This window comes from Myxocyprinus asiaticus, chromosome 1, assembly GCF_019703515.2.
Source record: "Myxocyprinus asiaticus isolate MX2 ecotype Aquarium Trade chromosome 1, UBuf_Myxa_2, whole genome shotgun sequence".
NCBI lineage: Eukaryota > Metazoa > Chordata > Actinopteri > Cypriniformes > Catostomidae > Myxocyprinus > Myxocyprinus asiaticus.
In genome coordinates this window covers 29,196,677-29,214,203 of record NC_059344.1, presented here as the reverse complement: position 1 = coordinate 29,214,203, position 17,527 = coordinate 29,196,677, and the positions used below count along the sequence as shown (strand labels likewise).

Here is a 17,527-nt window from a genome sequence, read left to right as displayed (position 1 = left end):
GGTTCATCCTTGCGAGCAATTTCCAAATGCCCAAAAGTTCCACGTTCATCTGTACAAACATTAGTACGCAAGTATAAACACCATGGGACCACGCAGCCATCATACCACTGAGGAAGGAGACTCATTCAGTCTCCTAGAGGTGAATGTATTTTGTTGTGAAAAGTGCAAGTCAATCCCAGAACAACAGCAAAGGACCTTGTGAAAATGCTGGCGGAAACAGGTAGACAAGTATCTATATCCACAGTAAAACGAGTCCTATATCAACATAACCTGAAAGGCTGCTCAGCAAGGAAGAAGCCACTGCTCCAAAACCACCATAAATAAGCCAATCTACAGTTTACGAGTGCACATGGGGACAAAGATATTACTTTTTGGAAAAATGTCCTCTGGTCTGATGAAACCAAAATTGAACTGTTTGGCCATTATTACCATCGTTATGTTTGGAGGAAAAAGGGTAAGGCTTGCAAGCCAAAGAATGCCTTCCCAACTGTGAAGCATGGGGATAGAAGCATCATTTTGTGGGGGTGCTTTGCTGCAGGAGGGACTGGTGCACTTCACAAAATAGATGGCATCATGGGGAAGGACAATTATGTGGATATATTGAAGCAACATCTCAAGACATCAGCCAGGAAGTTAAAGCTCAGTCACAAATGGGTCTTCCAAATGGACAATGACCCCAAGCATACCTCCAAAGTTGTGGCGAAGTGGCTTAAGGACAACAAAGTCAAGGTATTGGAGTGGCCATCACAAAGCCCTGACCTCAGTCCGATAGAAAATTTGTGGGCAGAACTGAAAAAGCCTGTGCGAGCAAGGAGGCCTACAAACCTGACTCAGTTACACCAGTTCTGTCTGGAGGAATGGGCCAAAATTCCAGCAACTTATTGTGAGAGGCTTGTGGAAGACTACCCAAAATGTTTGACCCAAGTTAAACAATTTAAAGGCAATGCTACTAAATACTAACAAAGTGTATGTAAACTTCTGACCCACTGGGAATGTGATGAAAGAAATAAAAGCTGAAATAAATAATTCTCTCTACTATTATTCTGACATTTCACATTCTTAAAATATAGTAATTCTAACGGACCTAAGACAGGGAATGTTTTCTATGATTAAATGTCAGGAATTATGAAAACTGAGTTTAAATGTATTTGGCTAAGGTCTATGTAAACTTCTGACTTCAAATGTACTTGGGAAAGATTGTTTGAGATATTTAAGAAACAAGTGTCTGCCACCTGTTGTAGCAAATAATTGACGGGATCATTCAAACTCCCTGAGAAGTTTACCAAGGGCTCTTGAAAAGAATTAGCAAACTGAACAAAAACTTTATTGGACAGCAAAGCAAATACTCTGTCAGTTTTTTTAATACAGACTGAGTCTAGTCAAAACAAGGATTTTCACTGCAGAATCACGGTGAGATTTACTGAGATGTAGTGCTGAAATAAGCCTGCTCTCTGTCAGGTGCACGTTACCAAAAACTCATTGTTACTAAGGACTCAAAACCCTATAAAATGTTTTTCCAACCAAATAATCTGCAGAAGGGGATAAAAATACAAACAGACACATTTTTATTTTGCAACACTGAAGATAATAATTACACATTGAGGTAAGTTGATAATCCAGCTTCACCGAGTTCTCTGTCCTGCAGTGGCACATAATGACCGAATATGTCCGATATTTCACACAATGTCTGCAGAAGTTGTGTATCATGTTATTTCATCAAATAAACAGTTTTAAAGAGGTAAATACTCCTCTCCTTCTATGGTCCATTACAGACACACTCTCCTATGTAGCACAGTAGCAAATTGAACATTTGAACAAATATTTTACCTTTATTTTGACAATAAAATAAAAATATATACCCCTGCAGGTAAACATTCTGGTGTTTCTTTATTCTTTTTTGAGTATCTTTTTTTTTTTTTCTTAAACATGAGGAGCGTCAACTCCACATTAACTCACTGTTTTTTTCAAGAGCTACTTTTTCTGCTGATGAGAGTTAGGACGTGGCCTTGGCACATATTGAGAGTATGAGGAAAAGGATCCAGTTGTGATCCAGAGGGTCAGAGTGTCGTTTCTCTGCATATACCGATGAGGCTTTGAGGATGATGAGGAGATTGCAGATCCAGGGTACCAGAGACTTCTGTCTGACTGGATCCGCATGAAGGACGGCGCAAGGATGAGGATGGGGAACTCAAAGCTCCACAGCTCTGTAAATGCAGGTCTTCGTGCGCATGCTTCCTTGGGCTGCCCATGACATTCTGTGATTGTGTCATCAACTGTGTCGAAGGTCGGAACAAAACAAACATTCTCAATATAATGTGATAGATCAACCTTAACTATTAAAGGGATAGTTCAACCGAAAAATGAAAATTCTGTCATCATTGTTCCAAACCAGTATGACTTTGCTTCCTCCTTGGATGAGGTCAGGCTAGGTTAGGGTCTGACAGCCTCAGTCACCATTGCATCTTTTTTCCATACAATGAAAATGAATGGTGACTGAGGCCTCCATTCTACCTAACATCACCTTTTATATTTCATGGCAGAAAGATAGTCATATGAGTTTGGAACAACATGAGGGTGAGTAAATGATGACAATTTTCATTTTCGGGTGAACCATCCCTTTTAACTATTTAACACAAGTGAAAAGGTGAAACTATGTTGTGTTTTGCAGAGTGAAAAAAAGTGTAATCATAGAGCATATGACTGAGATTTTATCCAATAATAATACACATTATACACAAATATAAGTGTACAAAATCAGACACTGCCTAGAAATGTGCATTTTACGCACACACACACAAGCAAGAACAGTCATAAATAAGCAGATACAGAGGTCAAGGCAAATTCACCTGATCAATTATGTTGGCACTGAATATGGCCTCCTCCATGTGCTTCTCATCAGATTTAATGACACATTTAATGCTGTTGACCACCTGCTGGACCTCTGGAGGTAGACTGCAGCTAGAGTGCTCTAGGAATTTGGCCACCAGTACTTTGGTGTCTTTGTAGGTTTTGAGGTCTGCGAGAGAGTGCAGGTGTTCTGTAGACACTGAGTGAGGAATGTGAGGTTTAAGTCGGATGTCAACCTTCCCAGCATCCTTCTGTTTCTTGGATCCAAGGCTGCTGTGTTTGGTGGCAGGCCGTCGGACACTCTCAGAGAGCTCCATACATGCTGTGGAAAAAAAAAAATCCCAGCCATTTATTTGGAATGTAATTCTAATATTCTTTCTACAATTTTATTTAAAGGTAGATGAACAACTAAATCTTCTGAGTACTATGTTATGTGGAAAATAGAAAACAGAAGAAAAGAGGGTGTTACCTTGATCACAGGGGGTCTGTGGGGAGTCCTCAGGTGGATGGTTAGAAGCTGGAGCACAGCGATCACCTGCAAGTAAATTCACTTGCTCAAATCTAAAGACTGCTCATGGACGATTAATAGTAAGGTTTGTGAGGTGGCATACCTCTCAAAAGGTTTGATAGTTAACCTCAACAATACAGTGACCCCAAAAAGTATTTGGACACTTAAGGCATACTTGTGTATGAATGTTTTTGTCAAGTTCCAAAAAAGACAACAACAAAAAACACTAAACCACAGTAAAAGTATCATGCCCTCATTTGTGTGATAAACAATACAAAATTTAAGATGTTATTCACTCTCAAATCAAAATCAAATGAAATCCAATTAAATTAAAAATAAAAAAATGTGCCAAAATCAAATATGGCGACTTATGATGTTTTTTTTTGTTGTCCTGTTTGGAGTTTGACAGCCTGAAGTCACTGTTCACTTTTATTACGTGGCGAAAAGACTGTTGAAGATAAAACATTTTTCCTTTTGTGTTCCACGGAAAAGAAAGACATATGGTTTTTGAGCAATATTAAGGTGAGTACATTATGATGCTTTTTGGAGTGGACTATTTTTTTAAGAGTCCAAAAGTGTTTTGGGGCCACTGTACATTCAAATCACAGACAGTAAGGGAACTCACATACTTCTAGATATGGAAGTACAGGATATCGGTTCGCTAGTGGAACGCACAATCCTCGCCAGTTTCCGGTAACCTCTGGTGGCACGGAGAGTGCGGGGACGCTCACGGAGGTTGGAGCTGCTGAGGGCAGATGTAGCATGGGGCTGTGGAGCCAGTGAGGAAGAGGATGATGGGGACCAGATACTGAAGCAGAGCCGGGTTCCCCGCAGCTGAACGGTGGGTGATGGGGAGGTGCAGACAGAGGAGTTCAGGACAGGAGCTGCACTTGCAGTGGAAGTCACAGCAGAGCTGGAAGCACAATGGGATGGAGCGTTCAGAGGAAAAGGGAGGGTTAGCTTCCCATTGGATCTTTCACTGTGCTGTGTACAATACACGGGTAAAACAGCTGTACTCTCCTCCTTCTCGAGAGCATTGACAGACTCGGGTGACAACTCGGGCGATTGGGGGTTAGATTCCTGCACGACAGAGGACTCGCTGTGGTTGAGCCGGGCGCAGGCCTGTCGTCTCAGGGAAGAGCAGGTGCTGTGTTCCAGGCTTGTGCAGCTGCCAATAGTTGGTGCCATGCGCAAAGTACCATAAGGAGAAGAATCAGAGCCCTGCACCTCTAGAGAGCACATGTCTTCAGAGGAACAGCTGTGATCAGGGATGTCTGCTGTCTCTGACACCATAAGGGAAGTACTATCAACAGAGGCTGTGGGAATCACACACATATACCATATAATCTTTATATACAGACAGACTGAACGATGTGACCAAAGGATTATATGATGTGACCAAAGGATTATATGCTATCCGGACTGCAAATATGAAACTCTTATTGCTTTAAATATATCATCTATTTTAATTAGGTGTTAACAGTTTGCTTGGGTTTGTATCTATCTATCTATCTATCTATCTATCTATCTATCTGTCTATCTATCTATCAGTTTCTAGCCGAATAAATAATTTGGAACTGAGTATAACTACAAAAATTTATATTAACTATATACAGTATATTTATATACAGTCGTCAATGCTTTTTTAAAATTGTATTAACTTCCATGAGTTTTCCTGGCTTGGAAATCACACTTTTCATATTCCCTAATATTTCCCAGGTTTTTCCCTGACCATGGGAACCCTACTCTATGTATAACAGAGATGAGGTAGGAAAAAATTCTCACTGCATGTTTGTTAAATAACATTGAGGCTTCCTCACCCTGAGTGCTAAGGCCAGTTGTGGTGTTCCTTTCACACAGACTGGACTCAGTGACTTGTTGCTCAAAACTGGTGATGATCTGGGAGAAAAAGGCACAAACATGTTACTTACATTTGTAAGTGTAACCTTCTGGAGAGGATGGTGATTGAAAACTGTCTTACACCTGAGGACGATTACAAAGAACTGCAAAAGGAGGAGAATCAGACAGCAGAACATCTGGCACTAAGGAATGTGCTGACACCTGACATCTGGCATCATAGCAGTGCTTTAAAGCGACAGTAACTTCCAATTACCAGCAGGGGGCTCTCTAAGATCAAAATTGCTCTTTAACCATCTGCGTGAATCTGACTTCACATGGTGTGGTTTACATTTCAAAACATTTTCATAACATGAATCATTCAAAATACATTAAAGTCTTAACAGAGAACTTTAGCACAGCACAAACTAACTTCATAAAATATGTGGGGGAAAAATGTGAAATATTATGACCCATCTGCTGCTTCTCAAACAGAAGTCTGCAACCAAGTTAGGCTGTGTCCTTCCTAGACCAGACCATCTGAGGCTGTAGGCTAGACTCCTCCTCAGCATTCAGCGCTAGAATGAGATGGTCTAGTAAGTGCACATGGCAAAACATAAGCTTAGGACCATGTGATATTTTACTTTGTTTAGAAAACCCATATACTTTAGAAAATGAGAAATATGTCCTTAATCTCTAAATAATTTTAGCTAAATTTGTTATTCACAAAGCTAGACTCACTCAAAAAAAAAACAAAAAAAACAAGCCTTTATACAATAAATTTAGCAAAACTGATCTTAGAATTTAACTTTAAATCCTTTCAATTATGAAAAAACAGAACCCCAGACTTCGAAAACTTTCAAAGGTTTTCAAATTAATTTAATTGCCCTTTTATTACATTTATTTATTTATTTTTGGGTTCTTTGTATCATCTGATTTGTCGTGTTGTCTAACTGTTTGGTATTTTTTTCTACATATTGTCATTGCTGCAAATACAAATAAAAACTTGGAGAGAGAGAAAAAAGTAAGCTGTGTCAAAGTTTTCCACCTCCGAGGTCACGTGACTCGTTTTCCGCCCTTTTTTTTTTTTTTATAATTTGGGACATGTTCAAAGGATTGTGGGTGATTGAAGGCCATAAAGGATACACCTGATGCATCCTCCAAAATGTGGCAAACCAAGGCTGCGAAATGAGGCTGCCTTCCAAGGGTCCTCACAACTGAGATGGCCTTAGACAATGCTTGATGACATGGCAGCCAAGACATCCAGCTAAACGATGCTGCAGCCTTCCAACTGAGAAGCACTCATAGCCAAAAGTTATAAATACTTTGTGAGAAGTATAATTTTCTTCCTAAACTGACTACGATATATTAAAACACATTTCTTCCCATCTCTGTCTAGTACCGGTATTTCCATTGCTATACCCTTTCAAACCCTCTCAGCCCTGTGCTTCAGGAAAGAAAATGCTCCACTGATTGAACTGCCTCCAATGCTTTGTTTGCAGATGGTTATCAATAGTCTCACATGAGAAAGGTCTAAAACGAATGAACCCTGTCAAAATTTTATCCTTTTTTTAATCACAGATTCCTACAAGTCTTCAAAAAAAAAAAAAAAAAAAAATCAGACTCAGCTGCTGGATTTGAAAGGTTTCGGTGGTCCTTTGTGAAGAGGAGAGTTCTTGTTCCTTTTCATCAGGCCAAGAAGAGAAATTTGATGGAAAAATCATTGTTCAAATACAGGCCCTGCTCTCACTGGAAGAAAGTCTCTTTCCTTTAAATGGACTGAAATTCCTGCCCGTACTGCTTATGTGTTCCAGAGAAAATTATAATCCATTATACAAACGCACTTGTATTGACTTCTTTGAGCCCTCAAGTGCACCGAAAGACCTTTTGACTGTCAAGCTTTACACAAACAAATGAGTGTAACTGAAGGGGAGGAGCAATGCTGAATCAGAGGTATGCTAACACAATGAGCCGGAATTATTTTAAGGCTGAGATATACTGTGGGAGATACTGCAAACTGCCATTAAAAAATGAGATACTAGGAACCGGTTCTTCAACAAAACAGAGTGAAATAAAATTACTGTCATCTCAAGCCTATTAATTCTCTTCACATATTCAGGAAAATTACATAGCTGATGTGGCTAGAATCTATGGCATGTAATGTATGTCACCAAAATTAAACTGTCCATATTTTTTATTATGTCTGACCAACAATCATCCATATGATTACCTAATCAGCCAATCATGTGGCAGCAGTGTAATGTATACAAACATGCAGATACGGGTCAGGAGCTTCAGTTAATGTTCACATCAACCATCAGAATGGGAAAAAAAATGTGATCTCAGTGATTTGGACCGTGGCATGATTGTTGTTTCCATACGGGCTGGTTTGAATATTACTGTAACCGCTGATCTCCTGGGATTTTCACAGACAAAAGTCTCTAGAATTTAATCCAAATAGTGCCAAAAACAAAAAACATCCAGTGAGCGGCAGTTCTGCATATGGAAATGCCTTGTTGATGAGAGAGGTCAACAGAGAATTTCCAGACTGGTTTGAACTGACAAAGTCGACGGTAACTCAGATAACCGCTCTGTACAAGTGTGGTGAGAAGAATATCACCTTAGAATGCTATTCTGAGATGCGGGTTGGTGCTGTTTTGGTGGCACGAGGGGGACATACACAATATTAGGCAGGGGGTTTTAATGTTGTGGCTGATCGGTGTATAACCACCATACTAGACACTACTTACCCAAACCAAAACATGCAATGTAAATACATGTATGTAGAAGGTGTTCTTACCTGACTGGCAGGTGTCTGTCCCACCACAGATTCATATGGTGGTGGCAGCTCAGATGGATACAGAGCCCCAGGGCTGTTAATGGGTACTCCATAAATAGCACTGAAGGGAGAGTGTGGAAAATCCAGATGCAACCCTCTAATGGACAGAGATGGTAAAACATGATTACAACACTGCGTCAATGTCTCAACAAATGTGCCTGCACAATGTTGGTGGGGACAATAGCCGTAAAAAAATATCGGAGAGGGTTTTAGGAAATGGGGGAAATAAAAACCATTCCACATTTGCCTATTCAACTAAGCTGTGCTCAGTGGGCTAGATATCCCATTCTTTTAATTAAACAACCTCCTCCTCTTATGCTGGAGTAGAGGGATTTTTGTCTCTTCATCTGTTTCCCTCATGACATCATGACATTGTCTGTGCTTTGAAATACCCAGTGCACATGAAGGGCTACACTGTATGTATTTACTGCTTTGTTGACACATTAATGTGGCTGTAGGCTAAACAGCCTCATCAGCACATTTTTATGATGGGGTGGTGGGCAGAGTGCCTTACAGTGGGAGACAGATATCAATGGTGGATTTACACCAGGCCAGGGACACTGCTGCTTCATTATATTGGTTGTCAGAGCTGTGTGCATTAAGACCATGCACTTATTCAACATGTTGCTGGTTTTATTTCTAAGGGCACTACATCTGAATTCCAATTAAAAAAATAAACCGTGTTTTATGGATGTTTTGCATGATCATTCCACAGGGTAATTTGATAAATCCAATCACAAACACTAAAACCTATTTCTCACAACTACTGTATTTCTCCTGCCAAGCAATCTGAGATCAAATCAGTTCTTATATACAGCACAAATATTAGGACATTTCAGGTCAGCTGGGATGAGAGCATCAAACTGTGTGTCAGTATGTTAATGGGTTTACCTCTGGCCTTCCATCACAGGTGTGCAGGTGTACTCTGGGGGGTAGTAGGGCGGAGGAGGAATGGGTGGGATGAATTCATCGAAGTCCAGTGTCTGGTGTAAGATGGTGCCATGAGGTGTCATGCAGTCCGCACTCAAGGCACGTGCTCTGTGTGGCATGAACTGATGAAATACAATGTAAAAGTGAGTCTTTTTATAACCTGAACTGAAAGTCTTAAGTATAAGTTAAAAATTGTATTTGTCACATCCTCAATGGAATACTATGGTACAAAGCCAGTAAAATGTCTTATGTAATTGTCTAAATATATAAAGAGAAATATACATACGTAAAATGTCTAAGTACAAAGAAAAACATAAGAGAATTACTTAAATAGTGTGCTGTTGGATAGAGTCCAGTTGCTGTAGTGCTTAGACCAAAATCTTTCAGATGATAATGCTCTGGTCTTTGAAATCTCAGTCACTTGATTTTCATTACTGGTGATCAAGTGCACCACCATAGTGTCAAAAATGAGGTATATTAAAGATTAGGTTAGTTAGTTGATAGAGATAACAAAAAAAGTCAGAGGTTGCTTAGTGCAACAAGGTTAAGGTTGGGAAAGGAGGAGGTGGGAACCGGCTGAACAGTCAAAATAATATTTAATTTAAACAAAAAGACACAAACACAAATACACACACACGGCAGCTGCATGTGGCGCGCTCTCGCGCTCTCGCTCTCTCGCTCTCTCTCTCTCTCTCTCTCTCTCTCTCTCTCTCTCTCGAACTGCCCCGTCCCACTGCACTTATCCCTCTCCTCGGCTGATTAGCCTGATTGGGGGCCAGGCGTGTGTAGTCACGGCCCGGCCCCGCCCTCCTCCTCATCACACTTAGGTCTGGATATTTTGGAAGATTTGAGGTGCTGTGGGTGCTACAGTATGTGATTACACAGAGAGCATTAATTTAATGCACTGTAATGTTTCTTTTTTAAAAACTCTATATTTAAAAACTGGTGTGAACTGCATTCCTTTAATCTGGTATCTGAGACAGCTGTTGAAAGGTTTATATAGGGAAAATAATGTAATTTTGTGCAATTTCTTGCAAATTCGAGGATAGGTTTTAAGAGCTGTTTTAAGTTAGACTAAGGTAAGTTTCATCAATCAGTGAACACTGACCAGATCAATCCTGATTTTAGTTATTATTAAGAAAAGAAGTGACTGTAAATGAAGATGGTGTGTGAATAGTCAACTATATATATTTCATGAATCCTGCTCATAAGGTCAAACATAGACTGTTTTATATAATGGCACAATTAAAAATAGCAATCAGCAAACTTACACAAAGCTGTAACTTTAATGTATATTTTTATCCATGAATTATAATTAAATCCCTTATAAACATACAGGTGTAAAGGGAAAAGCTTTATCCAGAGCTTCACCCTCATCCCAGCCCTTTATTCATGGACTGTGCAGCTGGTAACAGGGATGATTTTTTGCATTGGCACTCTGTGCCCTGAGTTGAAACTGATCCCTCTACTGCTCTAGCCACTCACAGAGCCAAATCTATGCTAATATAACTCATCTCAATTCATATCCCTCTGGCCATGCCTTTACTGCAGCTATACAGCAGGCTGTGCAATTTACTGCATCGCCCATAAAATGCACAAAGCCCACTCTTAAACAATATTACAACTTTATGTCCCACAAGTTTATTTTGTCTCACATAAAATTGGCCAACTGAAAAGACAGATCCACTAAAGGGAGTGATGACAGATCCACTGTTCTCTCATTGAGTATTGTAACGTTTTTACTTTAATCTTCATTTAATAAAAGGTGCACTAAGTAATTTTGTCCTCTTTAAAGTTTTGTCTAAAAAAATAAACAGTACTTTTGAATAATATATTTAAAATGATTTACACTTGCATGAGTTGAAAACGTATGTATCAGTAGCTTAAAAAAGTTTTTTTTTTTTTTTTTACAAAAGGGTTGACCCCTAATGGTGGACACCATGTTGAGATCACATGATTAGTCAAACACTACTCACTTTATCTCAGTAACTCCCCTATTATCTAAAAGTTTCTGTTTTAGAATAAATAATTAATGGGAAACAAATATACCTCAGAATATGGTATTTCCACAATGCCATTGGTAACCCCAAACATTTGCATCCACGTTGATAGGTGTCAGTATAAAGACCACTATTGTATTGACCAACAAAACAGAAGAAAAAAATTACTTAATGCACCTTTAAAGCTAGTTTTGCCCTTGTATTTAAAAGGTCCAAAGATCAGCATTCAATTCTGTACTGCATACCCCCTTGAACGGCAAAGCATTAGTGCACTGGAATAGAGGTTACTACTTTCTTAAAAAAGCATAAAGGTTCATTTTGAAAGAAGGGATGTCATTCACAAATATATATAATCAAATCCACACTGCTTTGAACTAGGGATGTGCATGAGTAATCGACTAATCGAGTACACGTTCTGCACTATTTGACTATTAAAACACTACTCGGAAATCACATATTGATTTTCCTTTTACTTAATCTGAAACATTTGGATAACTAAGGTACACTCAACAATGAAATTTGATTACATATAATTGCCTTTGTAACTAATGCTTATATAGGGCTAGACTAAATACTATTTCTCTGGATTTCTATTATACTTTCATATGGTCAGTTATTTTTATTATCTGATCTTTTTTCCATGATGTTATGGGAAAATGTGATGTGCACATCAACAACACATCCAGAAAGACACACACACATTGTGGTATGAATCAAACTTACCATCTGTAGTAAATCAGTAGAAACCATTTGCATACAGCACACTGCTGTGGCCAGAGCGCACACAATGGTAGAGATAACATTCAGTGCACACACACTGAAAAGCAGCTCCTGCGAGACAGAGAGAAATAGCGAAATGGGGATATGAAGGGAGAGGGGAAGAAGGTGAGAAAGAGAGAGAGAGAGAGAGAGACAGAGAGAGAGACAGAGAGACAGAGAGAGAGAGAGAGAGAGAGAGAGAGAGAGAAATAAAGGAGAGGCAATTGTTTTGTTGTAAAAACCACAACCTGGCATGAACATTTATTGTACTATTTGTCAGAAACAGAGAGCTGGGAAAAAAACAAGCAGTCAGACTCCCAAGGAGGAAAAGAACAAACATATGGAAGAGACAGAGGGTAGTTGTGACATAACAAATACGAAGTAAATTGCAAAAGTAGAATTAAAAGATGCCACAATGAAACATTTCAAACCAAGTGAGCTGTCTACAGAGGTACCATTTTAAGGCATTATGGCACACTCCCAACATGAAGGCTGCTTCAAAAGATGGGTAGCTTATTTATGCTGCATACTAAGATACTGTCCCTTGTTTGGGCCAAATTTAAAGGCAGCATCACATTTCCTTTACACACAAGAAAATTCCAGAATGTATTGTGGCGAGCTTCGTTCAATACTGAGGAATGCATTTTGTATGGGACGCAGAGCTGCTGTCTATGCAGAACATTCCAAATCAGTCACTTACGGGGTGTTCACACAGAACACTATCTTATGTAAAAAAAAAAGAAAAGAAAGAAACAAAAAAAGCAAGACACATGGAACAGAATACATAGCATCTCGAGACAAGTTTTTGAAAGCTGAAGTTCCTTTCATTTCACAGCCTTTTTTAAAATATATTTTTTATTTATTTTCTCCCCTTTTTCTCCCCAATTTGGAATGCTCAATTCCCAATGCGCTGTAAGTCCTCATGGTGGCATAGTGACCTGCCTCAATCCGGGTGGTAGAGGATGAATTGCAATTGCCTCCGCGTCTGAGACCGTCAACCTGCACATCTTATCACGTGGCCCGTTGATCGCATTACGGCGGAGACATAGCACGTGTGGAGGCTTCACACTATTTCCCACGGCATCCACACACAACTGACCACGCGCCCCACCAAGAGCTAACCATATTATAGTGACCATGAGGAGGTTACCAAATATGACTCTACCCTCCCGAGCAACTGGGCAAATTTGGTTGCTTGGGAGACCTGGCTGGAGTCACTCAGCACGCCCTGGATTTGAACTCTTGACTCCAGGGGTGGTAGTCAGCGTCTTTACTCGCTGAGCTACCCAGGCCCCCACTTCACAGCCATCTTAAAAATGCTGTGATTATGTAGCTGTGAGAGGAGTCACGGTGGTTCAAGACATCCGTGAGCCTAGCGCACAGTTACAAACAAAAATAATCCAAAGCAGTTTAGTGTGAACGGCCCCTTATGAGGTCCCATGACTGTTAGGATTCTGCTTTAGAAGGCAGCTATGTCTATGTAGGCAGTGAGGCAATTTACTGGATTTTGGAACAGAGTATAATCCTTGTTTTACCATTATTCCTTATTATCTTTTAAAATCTGTGCAGCTTTTAAAATGTATTCTCAATTGGATTTAATGATTAGCCATAACATTAGCCAAAGTGAGATAAGTTGAGGGCAGCAATGACACATCACTTTCCTTTGAAACTTTAGAACGCAGCATGTAGCCATTGCAGATAGTGTTTAACCTACACAAGAAAGGCACTTTTAGAGAAATCCAAGGACACCGATGGCAGCTCAGTTCAGAATTAAACCAGACTGAGCCGGGTTTAAGGTCTGTATCCACTATAATGTGAAGAACATTCCGTATTTACGACAGGCCATCTCAAACACCTGCTATCAGAGCAGAGTCTTATCTCTTGTAGTGACACAATGAGAAGTATGTGACCCAGTGATGTCCTCAAGGAAAACGCTGAATGCTTAAATGTGCAGAAGCCCTTTATGTGAAAGGAGCCCATCCTAAGAGGACTGGACAGGCCAAACCATTTCCACATGACTGTACAATCAACTACACTTTTAACCCACAAAAAGGGCAAGACCTCTGGTGGGACTTTATGATGTGTTTTTGAAAACACAAACAATAAAGTCCTAGAAAGAAAATAATCTAATGTATTTTCTTTCTTATAATTTAAAGTTCCACTATATTTTCAGAATTTGGACATGAACTTTATTATCACCTATTGGTGGAACTCCAAACTGCAAATGTAGGAACTGAGTTTAGACTTTGCACTGAAAATAGACATGCTTTTGAAACATCTTAGTGCAATTACCTATTTCTCAGGTAAATTGCAAATTGTGCTTTGTGCCACTTCATTAACGTACAATTCACCCACAGTTTGCTCATGTAGACCCACAGATAGTGCAAACACTCCCACTCATGCCCACTTGCGCTAGCATAAAATTTGCGCTTAGAATTAGCCTGCTCACGAAAATTGGATAAGACATAGCGCACGTTGCGCTGTGCTTTGCGCACTCAAGAAAATAGAGCCCAATCGTGTTATTTTTACACTAACTAAAGTAGGACACAGAACATTGGTTGAACTTCACAGTGTAGTATCTGAAACAGAGGTCTTGGGTCAGCTCCACTGAAGAAACACCGCATCTTCCTATCCTCAATTTTCCTTAGCAAATTACTGGGGGCATCATGATTATTCTAATTGCCTATTTTCTGTTTCTATTCTCAAGAAGCAATTTAAAAAACACTAAAAAGAGCAATCCAGGAGAGTAAAACAACCATTTAATTGTTAGTTGGAGTAAAAATAAATTCTGGCTCAACTTGTGCAACTATTGGCAGTCATAACAAAAAAGTAGTTAAGTGTCACAAAATGCTCTTCGTGACTCTTAAGTATTGGAATTATGGAGCCGCCTTTTTTTTTCTTTTTGACAATTTTTGCAAATACAATATTTTAAATGTCACATTATCCACTAAGAACAGGGCCGGCCCGTGGAATAGGCAAGATAGGTGGTTTCCTAGGGCACAAAATGACAGAGGGGCGCCGTACGGGAGGATTTTTTTTTGTTTTTGTCAGAAGTGTGCCCTCTCATAATGACTGTGCACACCTCTGCCCCTGTGTTGAGCTAAATGTTCCACTAACATTAATTCAGTACTGATAAATGTTTGCATAGGGTGACCATACGTACTTTTCCCAGACCAAGCGTCAATCCAGGATTTCAAAATTGGCTAAAAATGTCTGGGATTTGGCTTTGTCTTCATATTGATGTGCTCTCTACAGTTAGGATTATCATACATTCAGTGTATTTGATACTGCGCGTCAGTTTTCAATTGTTTACGTGTACTTACTATGTGTTTCTGGCTGAGAGCAGCTGTGGCAGAGTGTTTACAACTGGGTCTGTCAGATAATTGTAGTGCAACTCTGCATGTGACCTGTAATGCTGGCACTTGTGTGTCAATGGCAAAAAAAAGAAAAAAAAAAAAAGAAAAGAAATACCAGTCGTACTGAATGACAAGCACAAAATATCAGCCAAAGGACCATTGTCATTAAAATTGTATCTACAGGTAAGTACCTGCATTGCAGGAGGACTGAAAAGCATGAGGTGTAGTACGATTTTCTAATGGGATCTGATCTTTTCTGTTTTTATTTTATGATCATTATTAAATGTATTAATGCTACTATTCATTAAATGTATTAAATACATTTTAAATACACTTTGCCACAAAGAAGTCCAGGCGGGTGCAGTTTTGAAACCACATATCCTTGATTTTTTTCACAAAAAGTGACTGAAAAAGATCTACCCAAACGTGGATGAACTAACCTTGAAATGTATATATCTACAGTTTATTTGACATTTTTTGCCTATTTGTATAAAATCTAATTCTTTTGTGCAATTTTTTTTTTAAAACAAGGTAATTTGGAAACGGTTGTTTGTTGATGGTCAGATTTGTTAGATGTTATTTATTATCACAAATTATTTACTTCATATATACTTTATATACTTAAAAAAAAAATGTTGCCATAAATTTGAGTTCAATTGAAGTTCAATTTTAAAATCTGAACAGATTACAAAAATGCAAAGTTTCATACCGACTATGTAAATTGCTACAGAACAAACTGGACATCACAGTCCAAATGACTTAGGATCAAATTTGACACATCTGTCAAGTTGATCCAAACACGACAAACTCAAGCATAAACACACCCCCTCCAATTAACTCTTGTCTTTGACATAGTAGAGACACTAATTCTTCTGCAAAACCTCAATGAACTTTTCCTCCATTGCAGAGCTCTGCTTTGAGTGCTTCGTGTTCAAAATCTTGTTTTCTTGAACTTCAAGGTCGATTTTTTCATTGGCTGGTCAACATATGACTTCAGAGTTTATATACAGAACATCATGCACTAATATATTTATATACGTATAGTATATAGTCGGTATATATATATATAGTCCGCTCTAAGCAGATGAGGACTATTGTGGAAAATCAGGGCTAAAATCGATGTTAAAGTTGTGTAGTGTAATTCAGCCTTTAACCTTACACTCTGAAAATAAATAATCCATTTGGTTCCAAGACCTAAAGGGATATGGCATAATTTTTTGGATTAACTGGCATCCAGTCATTGACTGTATGATGGGATTTAGCAGCACTTAATGGGGAGTTATGTAAAGGGTTGCTGCTTTATACCACAACCTGGGGCTATGACCTTTCTCTGATCACAGCTGTAGGGTAATACTACTCTAAATTGGGTAAATCAGTCTAAAAATAAGGTAACTGAGCAAGGCTGATCAATTTAGACAAAAAAATCGAATTGCATTTTTTTTGAAAAATATTGTGATTTGGTGTAAATCCTTTTAACCCAAATTAAACAATGTTTTTTAGATTTGTATAGTAAATTGAAGCGGCTAAACATATGTGAAATTACGAAAATGTGCAATTAAAGTGAATCTGAAGCAATTTTAATGTAATGAGTTAGCACACCGTACCAAACTTGTAACACATTTGTAACACACCATAATTTGTGTGTATTGAGCACAGAAGCACTCTGAAACCACTGAAAACACTATCATGAGCCTCTGATAATCGCACTGGTTTATATAGAGATTTCGATTTTATTTCAAATAAACATTCAGCCCTCTTACTAAGGGTACTATACAAATTGATGCTAATGTCATTAAGCTTTTGTTGTTGTTTCCTGTATTATTGCTCAATTATTTCAAGAAATGTTTTTTTTTTTTTTTTGTGCTAAATATTGTGCACAGGAGTGACAACCTAAAAAAGGCAGGAAAAGTCACAATGTCTAAGAAATGTCTTAAACTGCTCACAGTCTGCTTCTTCACATCAGATAGCATTGACATGTCACTTGCTGTCATTATTGTGACAAACACCTCAGGGTATCATGCCTCCTAATGAGCCCTTAAGGAAAATGAGTCCATCATTATGAAGCATACCACTGGGTTATAATGGCCCATGATCCTTACACAGAAGGAGCTGCATGGTGCGATATTCCATTGAGTCATAACATCAGTTTTAACGAAAGTCTTTATGGCCATTTCAATCGACCTAACTGGCCACAAAAAGACATGGAATCTACAGACATCAATAATGTCATAACAATATATATGTCTCATTGATGCAGTAATGTCAGCTGAGTTGAGGTGCTGCATATATCATATTAACCATCAATAGTCAGATATGAAGGGATTTGTCTCTGTCTTTCTGTGTGTAAAAATGAACGTTATTATTATTTTTTTCAGTACAGTGTAAGAGGCTGGCTGAGGGAATTCATTCATGTTTCTGTTTACCTTTGATTCAGGCAGGGGATTGTACATTA

The 17,527-nt window shown here is 38.8% G+C and overlaps 1 protein-coding gene across 1 annotated transcript in view; it reads right to left on the bottom strand.

Moving 5' to 3' along the window:
* Positions 1-1,904: 1,904 nt before the first annotated feature.
* Positions 1,905-17,527, bottom strand: part of LOC127440757 (protein ENTREP2-like) — a 200,185-nt gene continuing 184,562 nt past the window's right edge. The window contains exons 5-12 of the mRNA XM_051697603.1: positions 11,684-11,791; positions 8,922-9,082; positions 7,992-8,127; positions 5,176-5,254; positions 3,985-4,671; positions 3,317-3,382; positions 2,847-3,169; positions 1,905-2,273 (exon numbers count right to left, since the gene is read on the bottom strand). Coding sequence (XP_051553563.1) covers positions 2,058-2,273; positions 2,847-3,169; positions 3,317-3,382; positions 3,985-4,671; positions 5,176-5,254; positions 7,992-8,127; positions 8,922-9,082; positions 11,684-11,791 — 1,776 coding nt within the window. The 3' untranslated portion in view covers positions 1,905-2,057. The remainder of the gene's footprint in view (positions 2,274-2,846; positions 3,170-3,316; positions 3,383-3,984; positions 4,672-5,175; positions 5,255-7,991; positions 8,128-8,921; positions 9,083-11,683; positions 11,792-17,527) is intronic.